The sequence below is a fragment of the Panulirus ornatus genome, chromosome 3, assembly GCF_036320965.1.
Source record: "Panulirus ornatus isolate Po-2019 chromosome 3, ASM3632096v1, whole genome shotgun sequence".
NCBI lineage: Eukaryota > Metazoa > Arthropoda > Malacostraca > Decapoda > Palinuridae > Panulirus > Panulirus ornatus.
Window position 1 is genome coordinate 2334778 of NC_092226.1, and position 26531 is coordinate 2361308.

General features: G+C 41.5%; 1 protein-coding gene across 2 annotated transcripts in view; it reads right to left on the reverse strand.

Annotated features, from left to right (window-relative positions):
* The window catches only part of Atg16 (Autophagy-related 16), a 111995-nt gene that overhangs the window by 55942 nt on the left and 29522 nt on the right, over positions 1-26531 (reverse strand). For both annotated transcript variants that reach the window (XM_071682747.1, XM_071682754.1), the window contains exons 3-5: positions 25964-26103; positions 25502-25664; positions 12985-13073 (exon numbers count right to left, since the gene is read on the reverse strand). In XM_071682747.1, coding sequence (XP_071538848.1) covers positions 12985-13073; positions 25502-25664; positions 25964-26103 — 392 coding nt within the window. The remainder of the gene's footprint in view (positions 1-12984; positions 13074-25501; positions 25665-25963; positions 26104-26531) is intronic.

Here is a 26531-nt window from a genome sequence, read left to right on the forward strand (position 1 = left end):
TCTCGGAAAGCAAAAATGGGTATGTTTGAAGGAATAGTGGTTCCAACAATGTTGTATGGTTGCGAGGCGTGGGCTATGGATAGAGTTGTGCGCAGGAGGATGGATGTGCTGGAAATGAGATGTTTGAGGACAATGTGTGGTGTGAGGTGGTTTGATCAAGTAAGTAACGTAAGGGTAAGAGAGATGTGTGGAAATAAAAAGAGCGTGGTTGAGAGAGCAGAAGAGGGTGTTTTGAAGTGGTTTGGGCACATGGAGAGAATGAGTGAGGAAAGATTGACCAAGAGGATATATGTGTCGGAGGTGGAGGGAACGAGGAGAAGAGGGAGACCAAATTGGAGGTGGAAAGATGGAGTGAAAAAGATTTTGTGTGATCGGGGCCTGAACATGCAGGAGGGTGAAAGGAGGGCAAGGAATAGAGTGAATTGGAGCGATGTGGTATACCGGGGTTGACGTGCTGTCAGTGGATTGAATCAAGGCATGTGAAGCGTCTGGGGTAAACCATGGAAAGCTGTGTAGGTATGTATATTTGCGTGTGTGGACGTATGTATATACATGTGTATGGGAGGGGGGGTTGGGCCATTTCTTTCGTCTGTTTCCTTGCGCTACCTCGCAAACGCGGGAGACAGCGACAAAGTATAATAAAAAAAAATAAAAAAACTCTTTTGCATATGTATGTGCAATCAAAGATGCAAATTGTTCCAAATCACTCATAAGAGATATGTTCTGCAATATACTGACATAAAAGTTGAAGACATATTATCAGAAATAAAAGGCAAGGAAGTAGCACTGAGGTTCATCAGTTATGGAGACTTTTGCCAAGGACATCCCCTCAAGGAGTTCCCAAAATGGTCAGGAATCAGATATACTGACAGACAGATAGATAAAATGGAATGACAGCGAACGAAACAGCAGGCCCAAAGCTTTATCTAAAGACAATGGACCAGACAGAAAATTTTATAATGAAGTCCTTGACTGCTCTTTTCAATAAGTCACATACTATAAGGAAAGTTCCAAAGGGTAAGAGAGATGTGTGGTAATAAAAAGAGTGTGGTTGAGAGAGCAGAGGAGGGTGTTTTGAAATGGTTTGGTCACATGAAGAGAATGAGTGAGGAAAGATTGACTGACAAAGAGGATATATGTGTCAGAGGTGGAGGGAACGAGAAGTGGGAGACCAAATTGGAGGTGGAAAGATGGAGTGAAAAAGGTTTTCAGTGATTGGAGCCTGAACATGCAGGAGGGTGAAAGGCGTGCAAGGAATAGGGTGAATTGGAACGATGTGGTATACCAGGGTCAACGTCTGTCAATGGATTGAACCAGGGCATGTGAAGCATCTGGGGTAACCCATGAAAAGTTCTGTAGGGCCTGGATGTGGAAAGGGAGCTGTGGTTTCGGTGCATTATACATGACAGCTAGTGACTGAGTGTGAACGAATGTGGCCTTTATTGTTTCTTCCTAGCGCTACCTCGCGCACATGAGGGGGGAGGGGGTTGTTATTTCATGTGTGGCAGGGTGGCGATGGGAATGAATAAAGGCAGACAGTATGAATTATGTACATGTGTATATATGTATATGTCTGTGCGTGTATACATATGTATACGTTGAAATGTATAGGTATGGATATGTGCATGTGTGGACGTGTATGTATATACATGTGTATGTGGGTGGGTTGAGCCATTTGTTCGTCTGTTTCCTTGCGCCACCTCGCTAACGTGGGAGACAGTGACAAAGTATAATAAATACAATATAAATAAAAAAAAAGGCAATAAGTAACTGCTCAGAATTTTTTCCCAATTAAATTAATATCTGTAGTTGGAAAACTTATGGAAACTATGATCTGAGACAAAACTGCAAATCACTTAAAAGACCATTACTTAATAAATGATTATCAGCAAGGTTCTCAATTAAATCACTCGTGTCTGACCCATCTACTTGATTCTTTTATGACATAATCATGACATATGATGAAAGTAAAGCAGCTGATAGCATCTTCCTAAATTTTCAAAAGTATTCGATAAAGATCCGCATTAAAGGTTTATAGCAAAGATTAAGTCACACAGTACTGATGAGGTTTTACTTTAGTGGATAAGAAATTGGTTGATTGGCTATAAACAAAAGAGGTGTGATTTACAGTAAAGCCTACTGAATGGTCAGATGTGACAAATGGTGTGCCACAAGGATCAATCCAAGCACTGATTCTCTTTCTCAAATTTATCAATGATACTAATAATGGGCTGCATTGTAAGACATAAAAATTCACAGATAATATTCCATCTATTCATCTATATCTCTGACACCCATTCTCTCCAGGGACTCCCATCAAGGGGGTGGCCACAGCAAAAGAATCTCCACTTATCACTATCCTTAAATGCCTGTCTCATATACACCATTTCATGAATTCTTCCTCCATTTGTCTACCTCCAGGACTCTTCCAATCTATTTTTCATGTTACAGGTGGGTCTCCACTCACACTAATACCTTTAATCATACTGTTGTACACTCTTCTTGTAGACTCCCCATCCTGTATTCTTTCCATAGGCCCAAACCATCTCAAAGAACTGCATTTCCCCACTCCACAATTCATTCTCTTTGCATACCCTACCATACCAAATCTCTCACACTTACACATTACTTTCTTCATTCCATCTAGTCATACCAAAAGCTCCTCTCAAATAAGTGATTTCCACAGCCTAAATTCTTGACCTCTTTGACTAATCCAGTGTCCATGTTTGGCTGCTTAGATTGGGGACTATCCTGCTCCTTAATCCTGTCTTCAATTTCATAATTATATCTCTTACACCTACCCTTAATTTTTCAATTAAGGGACCCAATGAATATTCTACCCTGTACTGCTCTCTCCCTTATCTCTCCTTCCATAAAACAAACTTACCCAAGATGACTCCTAAATTCTTAAATTGTGTCACCTCTTCCAGTCTTTCCCACTTCACATCTATAACAGTTTAGTGCACTTTCTCATCTCACTCTACAGGGCTTTGCAAAATCTATACTTTCACTATGTTTCCTTTCAAACACAATTACTTTACTTTTCTTTGAATTTACCTTCAACTGCCTATGCTTATACATATAAAATACATCTGGAATTACACATATCATAAAATACATCCAGAAACTTTTGCAACTCTTCTTCATTTTCAGCAAATAATACAGTATCATCCACAAACAGGCATGTCACTAAACACCATACCTCACCATCACACCATCTCCACACCCTTTTTCCTAGTTTTGCTTTCATCTCTCTTACCACTCTGTCCATTTATATGTTAAAAAGCCATGGTGACAATACTCAGCCATCTCACATCCACATGTATACCGAAACCGAGACTTACACTCAACTTTCCATCCCCTCTTACACAAGCATTTGCTCCTCTATAGAAGGCTTTAGCAACATCAAAGTCATCCTCCTAACCCGCATACCCTTAAAATATCCCATAAAGCTATTCAACTATTCTCTGTATGTTACCACTAACTATCCCCTCTTCTCAATGTCACCCTCATTTACTCTCTTGTTTTTCTAATACTATTAACCTCCTTCCAAAATATTTTATTATTTTCTATGAATTTCCTGCTCTCTACATCTTTCACTTATCCTCATTTTCAGCTCTCATCCCTTCCTCTCAACCTCATTACACTTTCTTGTGCATCTCCAAATTAATCACACTCCTTCCCTCCAGATACTTTCCATAAACTTCACTCTTCTCTTTCAAAAGTGTTTTAACATCCTTATCCCACCACTCACCACCTCTCTCATGTCTACATCCCAACTTCAATATGTCATAAACTTCACCCACAAATGTAAGCAATGCTTTTCTAAATACTTTCCACTCCTTTTCCAAGGCAATCAAATATACGAAAAATGATAATTATCAACTTAATTCAAACTGTAGCCAAAAGCTATAAATATACATTATAACAATATAAAATGATATGTGTTTTTAAAGGAAGGATGAGGGCAATGACCAATAAACAAGACTAGTCCAAACCATACATCATCACAGCCATTTTTCATTTCATCAAAATCAGCAAGAGTCCCTTTCTTGTACCTCCCTTTTTCCATTTCTGTATTAATATGTCTGTTCAACAACTAATGTTGGGCATTTGATTTATATGTGAAAACGTTCTTTCATACTCATCTGCCGTTTCCCACTTTAGTAAAGTTGTGCACAGAGAAGATGAACAAAAGGCCTCATTTGCTTGCATCTATTTTCTACAGTTACTACAGTTACTTCATATGCTCTGGTTCAATCCAATGACAGTACGTCAACCAATGTATACCACATCTTTCCAATTCACTCTACCCTACATATGCCTTTCACCCTCCTGCATGTTCAGGCCATGAACATTCAAAATCTGCTTACACTCCATTCTTCCATCTCCAGTTTGGTCTCACCCTTCTTGTTCCCTCCACTTTTGACATGTATATCATCCTTGTCAACCTCTCCTCACTCATTCTCTCCATATGTCTATACTACTTCAGCATATTTTCTTCACCTCTCCAAACATACTCTTCTTACTATCATACCTCTCTCTTACCCTATCAATACTTACATGATAATTTCTCCTCACACCACATGCTGTCCCCAAACATTTCATTTCCAACACATCCATCCTCCACTGTACATTTTTAACTAAAGCCCATGCCTCATATCCATACAGCATTTTTGGGACTACTATACTGTCAAACATACCCATCTTTGCCCTTGCAGTTAGTGGCCTCTCTTTCCATACATTCTTCATTGCTCCTAGAACCTTCTCCCCCTCACCTTATGACCGGATATCTACTTCATCCAATTTTTCTCCGTTCAAACTCACACCCAAACTGACCTGTCTCTGCTCTGTTAACACTTATTACTGTGCATTTATTCACATTTATGCATTCTGTAGGGGATGAGGGGGCCTGGAAGGTGAATCAGTTGTTTGCTGATGACACAGCACTGGTGGCAGATTTGAGTGAGAAACTGCAAAAGTTGGTGTTTTGCAGTTTTGCAGTTTCTCACTCAAATCTGCCACCAGTGCTGTGTCATCAGCAACCAACTGATTCACGTCCCAGGCCCCTTCATCCCCTACAGAATGCATACCTGCCCCTCTTTCCAAGACCATTTGCATTTAACTCCCTCACCACCCCATAAGCAAATCAAACAGCCAGGGAAACATCACACACGTCTGCCACAGACCTACCTTCACCTGGAACCACTCACCCCTCCCCTTTACCTACTGGTACACATGCCTTACTTTCTTGATAAAAACTCCTCACTGCTAATAACTTTCCTCCCACACCACATATTTGCCACACCTTTCACAAAAGAACCTGTATCAATCATACCATATGCTTTTTCCACATTTTTTTCTATATGTATTTCTCATACACATTCTTCAGAGCAAACACCTGATCCACATATACTTAACCATTCCTGAAACCAAAGTGTTCCTTCCCAATATGATGCTATGTATGCCATTACCCTCTCAATAACCTCTCATCCATATAACTTACCAGGTATTATTAACAAACTCAACTCTGCAATCTGAATGAACTTTTGTGCCCTGAGCCCTCATACAATAGCACAATACACACTTTCTACCAGTCCTCAGGTACCTTTCCCTAATCCATCATGCAATGAAAATCCCAACTAACCAATCAAGAACTTGATCTACCTAAATTCCCTCTTACACAAGGATGTCACAACCTCTTCTCTCTTCACCAAACCATTCGCCATGACTCACTTCACATGCCTCATCGAACCAATCCTCCTGCATCTCTCACCAAACAGAACAATTCCTGAAAGTACTCACTCCATCTCTTTACCTTACCACTAAATATTACTAATACCCCACTTGCCCCTTCCCCAATATTCCCATGTGTTCTCATGTTTTTCCAACATTATCAACTTCCTTCCAAAAATATTACTATCCCTGAAGTTCACCGATACCCCCTCATCCCAAATCTCACTTGCCCTCTTTTTCAGCCCCTGTACCTTCCTCTTAACCTCCTATCTCTTTCTCTCTTTCTCATGTACATCTCCCAATCACTCCCTTTCCTTCCCTGCATGTACCACCCAAACACCTCTCTTTTCTCTTTCGCTGGCAATTTATTTCATTATCCCAACACACTCCCCTTTCTCACTGACCACCTTCCACATTCCAACACTTCTCTCCGACATGTTAGCACTACATACCTCCCATTCCTTACCCACTTCCCTAGCTTTAAAACTACTGCCTTTTGCCATGCTACACTCAATCTCTCCTGGTATTTCTTCTAATAAGTCTGTTTACCAAGCTTATTTACTCTCACCATCCTCTTCCTAAAACCTCTACAAATCTTCACACTCACCTCAGCCAGGTAATAATCAGACATCCCATCAGCTGCCCCTCTCAAGCACAAATGCATCCATGAGTTTCCCTTTTGCACATTTATCAATCAGTAGATGATCCAAAAATGCTATGTACCAACTTTCTTATACACCCACATACTGTATACTTATGCATAGCCCTATTTATAAAATGAGAAAAAAAATCCATGACTAATATCTATTAGTTGGGCTTACATTAATTCATGATATTTCACTGAACCAGTCCAGAGCAGCTGCTAATGATAAGGACCCATTCACAACTGCTAACAGCATATCCAATGACGTGGGCCTACAACGCAGCACTCAGACAGTCCAAAACCCACATCCCTAAACTGAGCATCACAGTTGTATGGTGGCGTGCATGCAAAGGTTGAGTGTACACCACATAAAACCAGAGCGAAATACAAACCTGAATATGCTGAAAAGGAAGACAGCTTTTGGGAAGAGTAGTATTTTGTGACAAAAAACATTTTGCACCGACTGTCCCACATCCAAACATTGTGTTTAGTGGCCAGTCAATAGCAGCTTTCATTTGCTGTGCATCAGTGGGTATCCATGTATGTCTGTTTGTTCTTTTGACTGTATCATATCATCTTTGAACATACAGCTTTATACATTACATCCTACTTATCCTCAGTTATACCACTGGTATATTATATCATATCACAGTATTATTTTCTGATATGATATACCCTTAAAATGTTATCAGATTAGAGGTAAGGCATGTGATGGAAGGAAAGAGGAGTGGCAGGGTCAGTGCTAGTCTATTTGAATGGAGGCAAGCAGGAGGTGTCGGTCAGCTGGTTGATGTTGGTGAGGGGAGATTCACCTGCCAGAAGTATATTGATATATTAGAGGCTCCTATCCCTGGGGATTGGGGAAAAAGAATACTTCCCACGTATTCCCTGCGTGTCGTAAAGGGCAACTAAAGGGGGCAGAAGCAGAAGGCTGGACATTCTCTCCTCCTTGTACTTCAATTTCTAAAAAGGGAAGAGAAGAAGGAGTCAAGCAGGGAGTGCTCATCTTCCTTGAAGGCTCAGATTGGGATGTCTAAATGTGTGTGGATGTAACCAAGATGAGAAAAAAGGAGAGATAGGTAGGACGTGTGAGGAAAGAAACCTGGATGTTCTGGCTCAAAGTGAAACAAAGCTCAAGGATAAAGGGGAAAAGTGGTTTGGGAAAGTCTTGGGAGTTAAGTCATGGGTTGGTGATAGGACAAGAGGTAAGGAAGGAGTAGCACTACTCCCACCTTTTTCATGCCACATGCATCTTTTGCGCAAGCCATCAATGCTCCCCTAAATACATCCCGTTCCTCCCCCATTCCCCTTACATCATTTGCTCTCACCTTTTGCCATTCTATACTCAATCTCTCCTGGTAATTCCTCACACAAGTCTCCTTTCCAAGCCCACTTACTCTCACCACTCTCTTCACCCCAACATTCTCTCTTCTTTGCTGAAAACCTCTACATATCTTCACCTTCACCTCCACAAGATAGTGATCAGACAACCCTCCAGTTGCCTCCCTCAGCACATTAACATCCAAAAGTCTCTCTTTTACATGTCTATCAATTAACATGTAATCCAATAATGCCCTCTGACCATCTCTCCTACTCACATACAGATACTTAAACTTCTGTTTTTAAACCAGGTATTCCCAATCACCAGTCCTTTTTCAGCACAAAAATCCACAAGCTCTTCACCATTTCCATTTGCAACACTGAACACCCCATGTACACCAATTATACCCTCAACTGCCACATTACTCACCTTCGCATTCAAATATCCCAAGACTAAGACTTGGCCTCATGCATCAAAGTAGCTAATACACTCACTCAGCTGCTCCCAAAATACTTGCCTCTCATGATCTTTCTTCTCATGACCAGATGCATAGGCACTAATAATCACATACAAAAACAGATGGATTTGTATGTGGCATTTATGGATCTGGAGAGGGCAAATGATAGGGTTGATAGAGATGCATTGTGGATGGTTTTAAGATTATATGGTGTTAGGTAAGCTGCTAGAAGCAGTGAAAAGGTTTTACCAAGGATGTAAGGCATATGTACGAGCATGGAGAGGAAAGTGATTGGTTCCCAGTGAATGTCGGTTTGTGGCAGGGGTGCATGATGTCTCCATGGTTGATGAATTTATTTATGGATGGGGTGGCTAGGAAGGTAAATGCAAGTTTTGGAAAAGGAGGCAAGTATGCAGTCTGTTGTGGATGGGAGGGCTTGGGAAGTGATTCAGTTGTTGTTTGTTGATGATACAGCACTGGTGGCTGATTCGGGTGAGAAACTGCAGAATTTGGTGACAGTATGGTAAAGAGTGTGAAATAAGAAAGTTGAGAGTAAATGTGAATAAGAACAAGGTCATTTCGTTCTGTAGGGTTAAGGGACAAAGTAATTAGGAGGTAAGTTTGAATGGAGAAAAACTGGAAGGAGTGAAGTGTTTTAAGTATCTGGAGTGGACTTAGCAGTGGATGGAACCATGGAAGCAGAAGTGAGTCACAGGGTGGGGGAGGGGGCAAAGGTTCTGGAAGCGTTGAAATATGTGTGGAAGGAGAGAATGTTATCTCAGAGAGCAAAAATGGGTATGTTTTAAGGAGTAGTGGTTCCAACAATGCTATATGGTTGTGAGGCATGGGCTATAGATAGGGTTGTGTGGAGGAGGGTGAATGTGTTGGAAATAAAATGTCTGAGGGCAATATGCAGTGTGAGGTGGTTTGATCGAGTAAGCAATGAAAGGGAAAGAGAGATATGTGGTAATAAAGAATGTGGCTGAGAGGGCACAAGAGGGTGTGTTGAAATGCTTTGGACACACAGAGAGAATAGGTGAGGAAAGATTGACAAAGAGGATATATGTGTCAGAGGTGGAGGGAACAGGGAGAAGTTGAAGACCAAATTGGAGATGGAAGGATGGAGTAAAAAGATTTTGAGCGATCGGGGCCTGAACATAGAGGAAGGTGAAAGATATGCAAGATATAGAGTGAATTGGAAAGATGTGGTATACCGGGGTCGACGTGCTGTCAATGGATTGAACCAGGGCATGTGAAGCATCTGAGGTAAACCATGGAAAGTTTTGTGGGGCCTGGGTGTGGAAAGGGAGCTGTGGTTTCGGTGCATTACACATGACAGCTAGAGACTGAGTATGAACGAATGTGGCCTTTTGTCCTTCCCTAGCGCTACCTTGCAAAGTGGAGGGGGAATGCTACTGCATGTGTGGTGGGTTACCAACAGGAATGAATAAAGGCAGCAAGTATGAATTACGTGCATGTGTAAATATGTATTTGTCTCTGTATGTATATATATGTGTATACATTCCTAGCACTACCTCTCATGCATGCAGGGGAAGGGGGGTGTCATTTCATGTGTGGTGGGGTGGCGATGGGAATGAATAAAGGCAGCAAGCATGAATTATGCACATGTGTATATGTGTATAAGTCTGTGTATGTATATATATGCATACGCTGAAATGTATAGGTATGTATATGTGCATGTGCGGACGTGTATGTATATACATGTGCATTGGGTGGGCTGGGCCATTCTTTCGTCTGTTTCCTTGCTCTACCTCGCTAACGCGGGAGACAGCGACTAAGTATAATAAATGAATAAATATATTCTTCAAAGCAAACACCTGATCCACACATCCTCTACCACTTCTGAAACCACACTGCTCTTCCCCAATCTGATGCTCTGTACATGCCTTCACCCTCTCAATCAATACCCTCCCATATAATTTACCAGGAATACTCAACAAACTTATACCTCTGTAATTTGAGCACTTACTTTCATCCCCTTTGCCTTTGTACAATGGCATGGCACTATGCAAGCATTCTGCCAGTCCTCAGGCACCTCACCATGAGTCATACATATATTAAGTAACCTTACCAACCAGTCAACAATAAAGTCACCCCCTTTTTCAATAAATTCCACTGCAATACCATCTTCTTTGCTTTGTTGCTGTCTCACGCATTAGCAAGGTAGCGCAAGGAAACAAACGAAAGAATGGCCTAACCCACCCACATCTGCACGTATATACATACACGTCCACACACGCAAATATACATGCCTATACATCTCAATGTATACTTATATATATACACACACAGACATGTACATACACATGTACATAATTCATACTGTCTGCCTTTATTCATTCCCATCGCCACCCCACCACACACGAAATAACAACACCCTCCCCCCTCATGTGTGCGAGGTAGCGCTAGGAAAAGACAACAAAGGCCACATACGTTCACACTCAGTCTCTAGCTGTCATGTATAACGTACTGAAACCACAGCCCCCTTTCCACATCCAGGTCCACAGAACTTTCCACGGTTTACCCCAGACGCTTCACATCCCCTGGTTCAAGCCATTGACAGCACGTCGACCCTTGTATACCACATCGTTCCAATTCACTCTATTCCTTGCACACCTTTCACCCTCCTGTAAGCTCAGGCCCCGATCACTCAAAATCTTTTTCACTCCATCTTTCCACCTCCAATTTGGTCTCCCACTTCTCCTCGTTCCCTCCACTTCTGACATATATATATATCCTCTTGGTCAATCTTTCCTCACTCATTCTTTCCATGTGACCAAACCATTTCAAAACACCCTCTTCTGCTCTCTCAACCACACTCTTCTTATTACCACACATCTCTCTTACCCTTACATTACTTACTCGATCAAACCACCTCACACCACATATTGTCCTCAAACATCTCATTTGCAGCACATCCACCCTCCTGCGCACAACTTTATCCATAGCCCAGGCCTTGCAACCATATAACATTGTTGGAATCACTATTCCTTCAAACATACCCATTTTTGCTTTCCAAGATAATGTTCTTGACTTCCACACATTCTTCAAGACTCCCATAACTTTCACCCCTTCCCCCACCCTATGATTCACTTCCGCTTCCATGGTTCCATCTGCTGCCAAATCCACTCCCAGATATCTAAAACACTTCACTTCCTCCAGTTTTTCTCCATTCAAACTTACCTCCCAATTAACTTGTCCCTCAACCCTACTGTACCTAATAACCTTGCTCTTATTCACATTTATTCTCAGCTCTCTTCTTTCACACACTTTACCAAACTCAGTCACCAGCTTCTGCAGTTTGTCACACGAATCACCCACCAGCACTGTATCATCAGCAAACAACTGACTCACTTCCCAAGCTCTCTCATCCACAACAGACTGCGTACTTGCCCCTCTTTCCAAAACTCTTGCATTCACCTCCCTAACAACCCCATCCATAAACAAATTAAATGACTATGGAGACATCACACACCCCTGCCGCAAACCAACATTCACTGAGAGCCAATCACTTTCCTCTCTCCCTACACGTACACATGCCTTACATATATAAATAAAAATACATATATGTGTGTGTGTGTGTGTAACTGGGTGGTTGGGCCATTCTTTATCTGTTTCCTTGCGCTAACTTCCTGATACAGAAAACAGCAGTTAAGTATGTAAGAAAGTATGTGAGAAAGTAGTGATAATATGCAATGTTTTTTGATGAGTACTAATGACTTGGCAATGCAGTCCTGCCTAGCATCCCTTTCAATAAGGTATTTTATTTTTTCACACCCTTCAAATTAAAGAAAAACATCACAGTGAGTGTCAAGGAGCATGAATTTTCTGCACTTCAAGAAAGTGTTTCCATCCTGCAACCATTACCCATAATTTTTTTTCATTTTTCTTTCCCCATTCCACATTAGGTACTGTTATTAAAAAGGATAATGGTAGACATGAAAACATTATGATTTTACCTAGATAAAAAGCAATAAAAAAAAAGGACCAATTACCACTCTCATATTTTGCTGGAGAATTGATACGCTTCAGGAATGCAGCTGAAAATGCACTACACAGCCAAAGGTGTTAAACAATGACACCACAGCAACACTAAAATACAAAACTGCATATACACTAGCAATAAAGAATAAAAAGATATAAAATATACGAAAATTAAAAGATACTATATACAGAATAGGTAAATAAAAAATACATAAACAACTGCAAAACAGCCAAACTTGGGTTTAACTGGCAACACTAAAATACAAGACTGCATTTACACTCATAATAGAAAAGAGAGATATAAAAATTAAGTAAATAAAGCAATACTTTATACAGAATGGATAAATATGAAATACATATACAACCCCCAAACAGCCAAAGTTGGGTTTAACTGAATAAAAGGAGTAAAAAGATATAAATAAGAAAATAAAAAGATCCTATATACTGCATAGGTAAATGAAAAATACATAAACAACAGCAAAGAAGCCAAACTTGGGTTTAACTGGCAACACTAAAATACAAAACTGCACTCACACTAGTTATAAAAAATAGATATGAAAAATAGGGAAATGAAAAAATACTTTATACAGAATAGATAAATATAAAGTACATAAACAACCCACAAACAGCCAAATCTATGGAAGGGAAAAGCCTGTACCTTGGCCATTCAATCCATGGGCTAACTTTCCCTTTGCTAAGCAAATTTGGGTATTACAAAGACTGTGCAAGACTGAATCCTTGTAAAGCAAGGGAAGGGTCTCCCTGTCAGTTGTCTATGAAATCAACTTTCAAGAGATCTTAATATCAAGAACACATACTAACTTAAGAACTGTATCATTTTCCATATTAAGTCTTTCTGCATCTTTTGCCTTCTGTGCCATCCATCGGTCAATCAGCTCTCGATTTTCTTCCTGCAACAAATTTGAAAGTTTAATCAAAACAATTAGAAGTTAAATGAAAATCTATAAAAACTATATACTGGAAAATTCTATAATATCTATGTACATGTGAAAGGAGATATCTCATAAATCTTAGGTCATATATGTCAGAAGAATGAATGAGATGAGATTGACATTTAGAAATATTTTCTATTCATTCACTGTTCTTTACTTTCCCATGCTCCCATCTTTACCTTTTCCTCCCTATATATTCACAGAATTAATTCTATTTTAATCACATATTTCTATTTTGAGTGCAGAACAAGCTTAAGGTGAAATATCCCTTACATCTAGCCAAGACACCAAACCTTGATTCTCTCTATGATATACTTGCCTCCAAATCAGTAAAACTGATCAGTTACTAGTAGTATGGTTCTTCACAAACAATGTAAGCAATAATTTTCTTTGTCAACTACAACCTGACATTGGGAGGATTTGTGATGGCTATGCAGAGACAGCAATTAAGTATAATAAAAGAAATAAATACATAGAGTTGTGCACAGAAGGGTGGATGTGCTGGAAATGAGATGTTTGAGGACAATATGTGGTGTGAGGTGGTTTGATCGAGTAAGTAATGTAAGGGTAAGAGAGATGTGTGGAAATAAGAAGAGCGTGGTTGAGAGAGCAGAAGAGGGTGTTTTGAAATGGTTTGGGCACATGGAGAGAATGAGTGAGGAAAGATTGACCAAGAGGATATATGTGTCGGAGGTGGAGGGAACGAGGAGAAGTGGGAGACCAAATTGGAGGTGGAAAGATGGAGTGAAAAAGATTTTGAGTGATCAGGGCCTGAACATGCAGGAGGGTGAAAGGCGGGCAAGGAATAGAGTAAATTGGATCGATGTGGTATACCGTGGTCGACGTGCTGTCAATGGATTGAATCAGGGCATGTGAAGCATCTGGGGTAAACCATGTAAAGTTCTGTGGGGCCTGGATGTGGAAAGGGAGCTGTGTTTTCAGGCATTATTGCATGACAGCTAGAGACTGAGTGTGAACGAATGGGGCATTTGTTGTCTTTTCCTAGTGCTACCTCACACACATGAGGGGGGAGGGGGATGTTATTCCATGTGTGGCGAGGTGGCGATGGGAATGAATAAAGGCAGACAGTGTGAATTGTGTGCATGTGTATATATGTATATGTCTGTGTGTGTATATATATGTGTACATTGAGATGTATGGGTATGTATATTTGTATGTGTGGACCTGTATGTATATACATGTGTATGGGGGTGGGATGGGCCATTTCTTTCGTCTGTTTCCTTGCGCTACCTCACGAACGCAGGAGACAGCAACAAAGCAAAATAACATAAAAAAAATATATATATATATGTCATTTTTATCTATCATACTTTGTTGCTGTCTCCCACGTTAGAGAGCTAGTGCAAGGAAACATTTTTTTTTTTTTTTTTTGCTTTGTCGCTGTCTCCCGCGTTTGCGAGGTAGCGCAAGGAAACAGACGAAAGAAATGGCCCAACCCACCCCCATACACATGTATATACATACGTCCACACACGCAAATATACATACCTACACAGCTTTCCATGGTTTACCCCAGACGCTTCACATGCCTTGATTTAATCCACTGACAGCACGTCAACCCTGGTATACCACATCGCTCCAATTCACTCTATTCCTTGCCCTCCTTTCACCCTCCTGCATGTTCAGGCCCCGATCACACAAAATCTTTTTCACTCCATCTTTCCACCTCCAATTTGGTCTCCCTCTTCTCCTCGTTCCCTCCACCTCCGACACATATATCCTCTTGGTCAATCTTTCCTCACTCATTCTCTCCACGTGACCAAACCATTTCAAAACACCCTCTTCTGCTCTCTCAACCACGCTCTTTTTATTTCCACACATCTCTCTTACCCTTACGTTACTTACTCGATAAAACCACCTCACACCACACATTGTCCTCAAACATCTCATTTCCAGCACATCCATCCTCCTGCGCACAACTCTATCCATAGTCCACGCCTTGCAACCATACAACATTGTTGGAACCACTATTCCTTCAAACATACCCATTTATGCTTTCCGAGATAATGTTCTCGACTTCCACACATTCTTCAAGGCTCCCAGAATTTTCGCCCCCTCCCCCACCCAATGATCCACTTCCGCTTCCATGTTTCCATCCGCTGCCAGATCCACTCCCAGATATCTAAAACACTTCACTTCCTCCAGTTTTTCTCCATTCAAACTCACCTCCCAATTGACTTGACCCTCAACCCTACTGTACCTAATAACCTTGCTCTTATTCACATTTACTCTTAACTTTCTTCTTTCACACACTTTACCAAACTCAGTCACCAGCTTCTGCAGTTTCTCACATGATTCAGCCACCAGCGCTGTATCATCAGCGAACAACAACTGACTCACTTCCCAAGCTCTCTCATCCCCAACAGACTTCATACTTGCCCCTCTTTCCAAAACTCTTGCATTCACCTCCCTAACAACCCCATCCATAAACAAATTAAACAACCATGGAGACATCACACACCCCTGCCGCAAACCTACATTCACTGAGAACCAATCACTTTCCTCTCTTCCTACACGTACACATGCCTTACATCCTCGATAAAAACTTTTCACTGCTTCTAACAACTTGCCTCCCACACCATATATTCTTAATACCTTCCACAGAGCATCTCTATCAACTCTATCATATGCCTTCTCCAGATCCATAAATGCTACATACAAATCCATTTGCTTTTCTAAGTATTTCTCACATACATTCTTCAAAGCAAACACCTGATCCACACATCCTCTACCACTTCTGAAACCACACTGCTCTTCCCCAATCTGATGCTCTGTACATGCCTTCACCCTCTCAATCAATACCCTCCCATATAATTTGCCAGGAATACTCAACAAACTTATACCTCTGTAATTTGAGCACTCACTCTTATCCCCTTTGCCTTTGTACAATGGCACTATGCACGCATTCCGCCAATCCTCAGGCACCTCACCATGAGTCACACATACATTAAATAACCTTACCAACCAGTCAACAATACAGTCACCCCCTTTTTTAATAAATTCCACTGCAATACCATCCAAACCTGCTGCCTTGCCGGCTTTCATCTTCCGCATAGCTTTTACTACCTCTTCTCTGTTTACCAAATCATTTTCCCTAACCCTCGCACTTTGCACACCACCTCGACCAAAACACCCTATATCTGCCACTCTATCATCAAACACATTCAACAAACCTTCAAAATACTCACTCCATCTCCTTCTCACATCACTTCTACTTGTTATCACCTCCTCATTTGCGCCCTTCACTGAAGTTCCCATTTGCTCCCTTGTCTTACGCACTTTATTTACCTCCTTCCAGAACATATACCCTTAATATCTTCCACAGAGCATCTCTATGAACTCTATCATATGTCTTTTTCAGATACATCAATGCTACATACAAATCCATCTGCTTTTCTAAGTATTTCTCACATACATTCTTCAAAGCAAACACCTGATCCACACATCCTCTACCACTTCTGAAACCACACTACTCCTCCCCAATCTGGTGCTCTGTACATGCCTTGAACCTCTTGATCAATACCCTCCCATATAATTTCCCAGGAATATATTTGAGGAATGGAACCTGGATGTTTTGGCTCTGAGTGAAACGAAGCTCAAGGGTAAAGGGGAAGAGTGGTTAGGAAATGTCACGGGAGTAAAGTCAGGGGTTGGTGAGAGGACAAGAGTCACACTACTCCTGAAGCAGTAGTTGTGGGAGTATATGATAGAGTGTAAGAAAGTAAAACTGAGTAAAACTGAAAGTGGATGGAGAGAGATGGGTCATTATTGGTGCCTATGCATCTGGTCATGAGAAGAATGATCATGAGAGGCAAGCGTTTTGGGAGCAGCTGAGTGAGTGTCTTAGCAGCTTTGATGCACGAGACCGGGTTATCATGATGGGTGATATGAATGCAAAGGTTAGTAATTTAAGTGTATAACTAGTGTACATGAGGTGTTCAGTGTTGCAAATGGAAATGGTGAAGAGCTTGTAGATTTGTGGGCTGAAAAAGGACTGGTGATCGGGAATATGTATGTGAGTCATGGATTGCGCAAAAGATGCTTGTGGCATGAGAAAGGTGGGAGGTGGGCAGATTAGAAAGAGAAGTCTGTGGTGGGATGAAGAAGTAAGATTGTTAGTGAAAGAGAGGAGAGAGGCGTTTGGACGAGCTGGGAAGTAGTTCAAATGACTGGGAGATGTGTAAAAGAAAGCGGCAGGAGGTCAAGAGAAATGTGCAAGAGGTAAAAAAGAGGGCAAATGAGAGTTGGGGTGAGAGAGTATCATTAAATCTTAGGGAGAATAAAAAGATGTTTTGAAAGGAGGTTAATAAAGTGCGTAAGACAAGAGAAAAAATGGGAACATCAGTGAAGGGGTCAAATGGGGAGGTAATAACAAGTAGTGGTGAAGTGAGAAGGAGATGGAGTGAGTATTTTGAAGGTTTGCTGAATGTGTTTGATGATAGAGTGGCAGATATAGGATGTTTTGGTCAAGGTGGTGTGCGAAGTGAGAGGGGTCAGGGAGACTGGTTTGGTAAACAGGGAAGAGGTGGTAAAAGCTTTGCAGAAGATGAAAGTCAGCAACTAAGTATAATTACTAAAACCATGGAAAGTTTTGTGGGGCCTGGATGTGGAAAGGGAGCTGTGGTTTTGGTGCATTACACATGACAGCTAGAGACTGAGTGTGAACAAATGTGGCCTTTCTTGTCTTCTCCTAGCGCTACCTTGCATGTGCATGGGGGAGAGGGGTGCCATTTCATGTGTGGTGGGGTGGCGATGGGAATGGATGAAGGCAGCAAGTATGAATATGTATATATGTATATGTCTTGTATGTACATGTATGTATATGTTGAAATGAGGTAGCACAAGGAAACAGATGAGAGAATGGCCCAACCCACCTGCATACAAATGTATATAAATATACACCCACACATGCATATGCATATATACATATTCATACTCAGACTCATACATATATACAAATGTACATAATTCATACTTGCTGACTTCATCCATTCCCGTCACCACCCCGCCATACATGAAATGGCACCCCCCTCCCCCCTGCGCGCGTACGAGGTAGTGCTAGGGAAAGACAACAAAGGCCCCATTCGTTCACGCTCAGTCTCTAGCTGTCATGTGTAATGCACCAAAACCACAGCTCCCTTTCCACACCTAGGCCCCAAAAAACTTTCCATGGTTTACCCCAGATGCTTCACATGCCTTGATTCAATCCATTGACAGCACGCTGACCCTGGTATACCACATCTTTCCAATTCACTCTATTCCTTGCACGCCTTTCACCCTTCTGTATGTCTCCCACTTCTCCTCATTCCCTCCACCAGATATCCTCTTTCTCAATCTTTCCTCACTCATTCTTTCCATGTGATTAAACCATTTCAAAACACCCTCTTCTGCTCTCTCAACCATACTCTTTTTATTACCACACACCTCTCTTCCCCATTCATTACTTACTCGATCAAACCACCTCACACCACATACCCTCCTCAAACATTTCATTTCCAGCACATCCACCCTCCTCTGCACAACTCTATCCATAGCCCACGCCTCGCAACCATGTAATATTGTTGGATCACTATTCCTTCAAACTTACCCATTTTTGCTTTCCAAGATAACGTTATCAGCTTCCACATATTCTTCAATGCTCCTAGAACTTTCGCCCCCTCCCCCCCGCCACACTATGATTCACTTCCGCTTCCTTGGTTCCATCCGCTGCTAAATCCACTCCCAGATATCTAAAACACTTCACTTCCTCCAGTTTTTCTCCATTCAAACTTACCTCCCAATTGACTTGTCCCTCAACCCTACTGTACCTAATAACCTTGCTCTTATTCACATTTACTCTCAGCTTTCTTCTTTCACACACTTTACCAAACTCAGTCACCAGCCTCTGCAGTTTCTCACCCGAATCAGCCACCAGCGCTGTATCATCAGCGAACAACAACTGACTCACTTCCCAACCTTCTCATCCACAACAGACTGCATACTTGCCCCTCTTTCCAAAACTCTTGCATTCACCCTGCATTATGGATGGGGATCCATAAACAAATTAAACAACCATGGAGACATCACGCATCCCTGCCACAAACCAACATTCACTGAGAACCAATCACTTTCCCCTCTTCCTACATGTACACATGCCTTACATCCTCGATAAAAACTTTTCACTGCTTCTAACAACTTACCTCCCACACCATATATTCTTAATACCTTCCACAGAGCATCTCTATCAACTCTATCATATGCCTTCTCCAAATCCATAAATGCTACATACAAATCCATTTGCTTTTGTAAGTATTTCTCACATACATCCTTCAAAGCAAACACTTGATCCACACATCCTCTACCTTTACTGAAACCACACTGCACTTCCGCAATCTTCAAAGCAAACACTTGATCCACACATCCTCTATCACTACTGAAACCACACTGCTCTTCCGCAATTTGATACTCTGCACATGCCTTCACCCTCTCAATCAATACCCTCCCATATAATTTCCCAGGAATATTCAACAAACTTTTTTTTTTTTACTTGTTTTGTCGCTGTCTCCCGCGTTAGTGAGGTAGCGCAAGGAAACAGACGAAAGAATGGCCTAACCCACCCACATACACATGTATATACATACATGTCCACACACGCACAATATACATACCTATACATCTCAATGTACACATATCTATACACACACAGACATATACATATATACACAAGTACATAATTCATACTGTCTGCCTTTATTTGTTCCCATCGCCACCTCGCCACACATGGAATAACAACCCCCTCCCCCTCATGTGTGCGAGGTAGCGCTAGGAAAAACACCAAAGGCCCCATTCGTTCACACTCAGTCTCTAGCTGTCATGTAATAATGCACCGAAACCACAGCTTCCTTTCCACATCCAGGCCCCACACACTTTGCATGGTTTACCCCAGACGCTTCACATGCCCTGGTTCAATCCACTGACAGCACGTCGACCCCGGTATACCACATCGTTCCAATTCACTCTATTCCTTGCACGCCTTTCGCCCTCCTGCATGTTCAGGCCCCGATCACTCAAAATCTTTTTCACTCCATCTTTCCACCTCCAATTTGGTCTCCCACTTCTCCTCGTTCCCTAAACCTCTGACACATATATCCTCTTGGTCAATCTTTCCTCACTCATTCTCTCCATGTGACCAAACCATTTCAAAACACCCTCTTCTGCTCTCTCAACCACACTCTTTTTATTTCCACACATCTCTCTCACCCTTACATTACTTACTCGATCAAACCACCTCACACCACATATTGTCCTCAAACATCTCATTTCCAGCCCATCCACCCTCCTGCGCACAACTCTATCCATAGCCCACGCCTCGCAACCATACAACATTGTTGGAACCACTATTCCTTCAAACATACCCATTTTTCCTTTCCGAGATAATGTTCTACTTCCAAACATTCTTTAAGGCTCCCAGAATTTTCGCCCCCTCCCCCACCCTATGATTCACTTCTGCTTCCATGATTCTGCAGTTTCTTACATGAATCAGCCACCAGCGCTGTATCATCAGCGAACAACAACTGACTCACTTCCCAAGCTCTCTCATCCACAACAGACTGCATACTTGCCCCTCTTTCCAAAACTCTTACATTCACCTCCCTAACAACCCCATCCATAAACAAATTAAACAACCATGGAGACATCACACACCCCTGCCGCAAACCTACATTCACTGAGAACCAATCACTTTCCTCTCTTCCTACACGTACACATGCCTTACATCCTCGATAAAAACTTTTCACTGCTTCTAACAACTTACCTCCCACACCATATATTCTTAATACCTTCCACAAAGCATCTCTATCAACTCTATCTTATGCCTTCTCCAGATCCATAAATGCTACATACAAATCTATTTGTTTTTCTAAGTATTTCTCACATACATTCTTCAAAGCAAACACCTGATCCACACATCCTCTACCACTTCTGAAACCACAGTGCTCTTCCCCAATCTGATGCTCTGTACATGCCTTCACCCTCTCTTTCAATACCCTCCCATATAATTTACCAGGAATACTCAACAAACTTATACCTCTGTAATTTGAGCACTCACTCTTATCCCCTTTGCCTTTGTACAATGGCACTATGCAAGCATTCCGCCAATCCTCAAGCACCTAACCATGAATCATACATACATTAAATAACCTTACCAACCAGTCAACAATACAGTCACCCCCCTTCTTTTTTTTTTAATAAATTCCACTGCAATGCCATCCAAACCTGCTGCTTTGCCGGCTTTCATCTTCCGTAAAGCTTTTACTACCTCTTCTCTATTTACCAAATCATTTTCCCTAACCCCTCTCAACAAACTTATACCTCTGTAATTTGAGCACTCACTTTTATCCCCTTTGCCTTTATACAATGGCACTATGCAAGCATTCCACCAATCCTCAAGCACCTCATCGTGAGTCATACATACATTAAATAACCTTACCAACCAGTCAACAATACAGTCACCCCCTTTTTTAATAAATTCCACTGCAATACCATCCAAACCCGCTGCCTTGCTGGCTCTCATCTTCTGCAAAGCTTTTACTACCTCTTCTCTGTTTACTAAATCATTCTCCCTCACCCTCTCACTTTGCACACCACCTCGACCAAAACACCCTATATCTGCCACTCTATCACCAAACACATTCAACAAACTTTCAAAATACTCACTCCGTCTCCTTCTCACATCACCACTACTTGTTATCACCTCCCCATTAGCCCCTTTCACTGAAGTTCCCATTTGTTCCCTTGTCTTAAGCACTTTATTTACCTCCTTCCAAAACATCTTTTTATTCTCCCTAAATTTTAACGATATTCTCTCACCCCAAATCTCATTTGCCCTCTTTTTGCCTCTTGCACCTTTTTCTTGACCTCCTGCCTCTTTCTTTTATACATCTCCCAGTCAACTGCATTATTTCCCTGCAAAAATCGTCCAAATGCCTCTCTCCTCTCTTTCACTAATAATCTTACTTCTTCAAACCACCACTCACTACCCTTTCTAATCTGTCCACTTCCCATGCTTCTCATGACACAAGCATCTTTAGCACAAGCCATCCTGCTTCCCTAAATACATCCCATTCCTCCATCAATCCCCTTACGTCCTTTGCTCTCACCTTTTTCCATTCTGTACTCAGTCTCTCCTGGTACTTCCTCACACAAGTCTCCTTCCCAAGCTCATTTACTCTCACCACTCTCTTCATCCCAACATTCTCTCTTCTTTTCTGAAAACCTCCACAAGATAATGATCAGACATCCCTCCAGTTGCACATCTCAGCACATTAACATCCAAAAGTCTCTCTTTCGTGCGCCTATCAATTAACACATAATCCAATATCGCTCTCTGGCCATCTCTCCTACTTACATACTTATACTTATGTATATCTCTCTTTAAACCAGATATTCCCAATCACCAGTCCTTTTTCAGCACATAAATCTACAAGCTCTTCACCATTTCCATTTATAACACTGAACACTCCATGCACACCAATTATTCCTTCAACTACCACATTACACACCTTTGCATTTAAATAACCCATCACTATAACATGGTCTCATCCTTCCAAACTACTAACACACTCACTCAGCTGCTCCCAAAACACTTGCCTCTCATGATCGTTCTTCTCATGCCCAAGTGCATAGGCACCAGTAATCACCCATCTCTCTCCATCCACTTTCAATTTTACCCAAATCGATCTACAGTTTACTTTCTTACACTCTATCACATACTCCCACCACTCCTCTTTCAGGAGTAGTGCTACTCCTTCCCTTGCTCTTGTCCTCCCACTAACCCCTGACTTTACTCCCAAGACATTCCCAAACCACTCTTCCCCTTTACCCCTGAGTTTTGTTTCACTCAGAGCCAAAACATCCAGGTTCCTTTCCTCAAACATACTACCAACCTCTCCTTTTTTTTCATCTTGGTTACATCCACTCACATTTAGACACCCCAATCTGAGCCTTCGAGGAGGATGAGCACTCCCTGCGTGACTCTTTCTTCTGTTTCCCCTTTTAGAAAGTTAGAATACAAGGAGGTGAAGGTTTCTAGCCCCCCCCCTGCTCCCATCCCCTTTAGTCGCCTTCTACGACACATGAGGAATGCATGGGAAGTATTCTTTCTCCCCTATCCCCAGCATACTTATACTTATGTATATCTCTCTTTTTAAACCAGGTATTCCCAATCACCAGTCCTTTCTCAGTAAACAAATCCACAAGCTCTTCACCATTTCCATTTACAACACTGAACACCCCGTGTACACCAATTATACCCGTAACTGCCACAGAACTCATCTTTGCATTCAAATAACCCATCACTATAACCCAGTCTCATGCATTAAAGCTGCTAACACACTCCTTCAGCTGCTCCCAAAACACTTGCCTCTTGTGATCTTTCTTCTCATGCCCTGGTGCATATGCACCAAAAATCACCCATTTCTCTCCATCCACTTTCAGTTTTACCTAAATCAATCTAGAGCTTACTTTCTTACACTCTAACACATACTCCCACAACTCCTGCTTCAGGAGGAGTGCCACTCCTTACTTTACTCTTGTCCTCTCATCAACCCCAACTATACTCCCAAGACATTCCCAAACCAATCTTTCCCTTTACCCTTCATTTCATTCAGAGCCAAAACATCCAGGTTCCTTTTCTCAAACATACTACCTATCTCTCCCTTTTTTTCTCATCTTGGTTACATCCACACACATTTAGACACCCCAATCTGAGCCTTCGAGGAGGATGAGCATTCCCCGCATGACTCCTTCTTCTGTTCCCCATTTTAGAAATCTATACAGAAGGAGGGGAGGTTTCCAGCCCCCCGCTCCTGCCCCCTATAGTCACCTTCTACGACACGTGGGAATACATAGAAGGTATATATATTTCAAATATTAACAAAAGAAACATGATCAAACTAGAAATGCCTGAGTACTTAGGGTAAAAAAAAAGAACTGGCCTCATGAGTGAAGTCATTGAAAATGATGGTGAAAGAGAAGCATCTGCTTGTAGTGGGAGAGAGAAAAATTGTTGTATTGGAGTGGAAGATATCACAAATGAAAAACTATGAAGAGTAGTACAACTCTTAAAGAATACAAAAGTTGGGGGCGCAGATGGAGTGGCAAGTGAGAGATGAGTAAAGGTGAAATTCCTGTGAAGCAGATCTGGAAAATGTGTATGGAGGTATACAAAAGTGGTCAAGTGCATAATGACTGGACAGAGGCAGTAACTGTCCTGCTATATAAAAGAAAAGGAGAAAAATGAGTAAAAGAATTGTAGAGGAACATCTTTTAGGATGGTAACATCCTGTTGAACGCATAGAATTTAGTCAAGTTCTTTCTATCTATCTCTATCTCTGAGACCTGTTCCAACTGGAACTCCCTCATGGGGGTGGCCATAACAATAGAATCTCCATAATTAGTGATCTTAAGTGCCACTCCTTAGCCTTTAGTGCCTCATTCTTAACAGGCCACTGGAAGAGGGCAACTCTAGCACAGTGTCTGCAGAGGCTTCTACCTAATGTTCTTACTGACTACTTCTACCTGATACTCCTGACTAAATGCCTAATGCTCCCAACATTTTGTCAAAAGGCAGGGCAAGTGCACAGTGCTCACCTGAAAGAAAAATCTAGAGTTACAAAGAATAAGCTGTGTGAGTTAAGTGTTGTCAAGTTTTATGTGTAACAAGGAGAGTGCCAGAAAACTTTAACGTTTCAGAAAACTTTGAAAGGTGCTAGGAGTACAGCATTAGACAGTGCACTTATAAAGTGGTCTAAGCTCTGACGTAATGAAGGTATACGCATTTCTGAGGAGATGCTTATCAAGCAGGCCAAAGTTTTTCAATGAGAACTTAAGTTAGACTATGACTGTGAATATTTGCTAGGATGGTTACACAAGTTTAAGTGGAGACGTGCAATTTTGAAACTTGTGAGCGGTGAGCAGCATAGTGCTGACACAGAAGCTGCACCAAACTTTCTGGATGAATTTGCATAGTCAGTGGCAGTGGAAAACTTAGCCCCAGAACAAGTGTATAATGCTGACGAATCTGCCCTGTATTGGCGGAGTGTGCCACAAAAAAGCTTTGCTCAAGATATTGAGGAATCTCCATCTGATATATCAATATAAATTTGCTTTGAAGCATTAATGGTTGTATTATTTCTTGTTTTAAACTTTGGTTTACCTTTAAAAACAAAGCAATATGCATGTGGAATGAGCTGGCAAGACTAGGGGTTGGGCATATGTTTATATAGTGGGTTCCCTTAGGGGTCAATTTCACTTTTCCGGCAATGGCCAAGTCCTAAGGTTGCCAGATTAAAGAGGCACAACCTGTTCTAACTTATGAGGAAGCTTACCTGTGCTTTTCTATATTTATCTTCAAGTGCAGTAAATGCTAGGTTAAGAGTTTGATATTCATCTCTAAGAACTTGGTTCACAGCCTGGATATCTGCAATTGTAGACTCTTTCGCTGCCAGGTCTTCTCTTAGAATTAAAAGATCTGACTCATACTCTGCCAATCTGTTGAAAAAATAAGAAAATGATATCAAGTCTTCATGACTGGTGGATTACAATGATATGAGTAATTTTATCATGACTGGTGAATTACTAAGATATGAGTAATTTTACCATAATGGGAAACTTTTCAGAGGCAGGCCTCACAGCTTACCAGTGAAAAGGTTCCTGCCAAAAGGGACAACATTTGTCACAGAGATCCTTCAGCATCTCTTTTTTGGTCTCAATATCTTTATGAGTTATGCAGTCTTGCTATATTCAAAATGTAAACATATTCATACATCACATGAAGCCACTGAACTCACTTGTTTTCCTTCACAGCTAAAATTTTATCCCGCTCCTGGAGGCATTGATTTAACTCTACCAGCTGCTGTGCATTTTCACCTTTCCGTCTGTGCAAATCTGTCAACTCTTCTTGCAATTTATAAACTTTTTGCTCCAAGGCCTGAAAAAACAATACAAAACTGACTAAGTGACTCCATAATATTGCAGTCATTTCATTTTTCATACATATTCACCATTTCCCACATCAGTGAGGTAGCATCAAGAACAGATGACTGAACCTTAGAGGAAAATTCCTCACTTGCCCTCCCCCCTCTCTCTGCTCCTTCTTTTTGAAAAGTTAAACAAGAGGGGAGGATTTACAGCAACCTCCACGCTCCCAGCTCCCACCCGTTTAGTCGCCTATAACACACAGGAAATACGTGGGCAATATTCTTTCTCCCCATCCCCAGGGAATATAGTAGACCTATCCTAATAATTAGCTAGATATGATAAATTCCTACCAGCACCATGACAATGACAAGCTCTAGGTACAACCCTCTCAGAAACCTGTTAGTTTTTCAAGTGGACCATACATATAACAGAAACCTA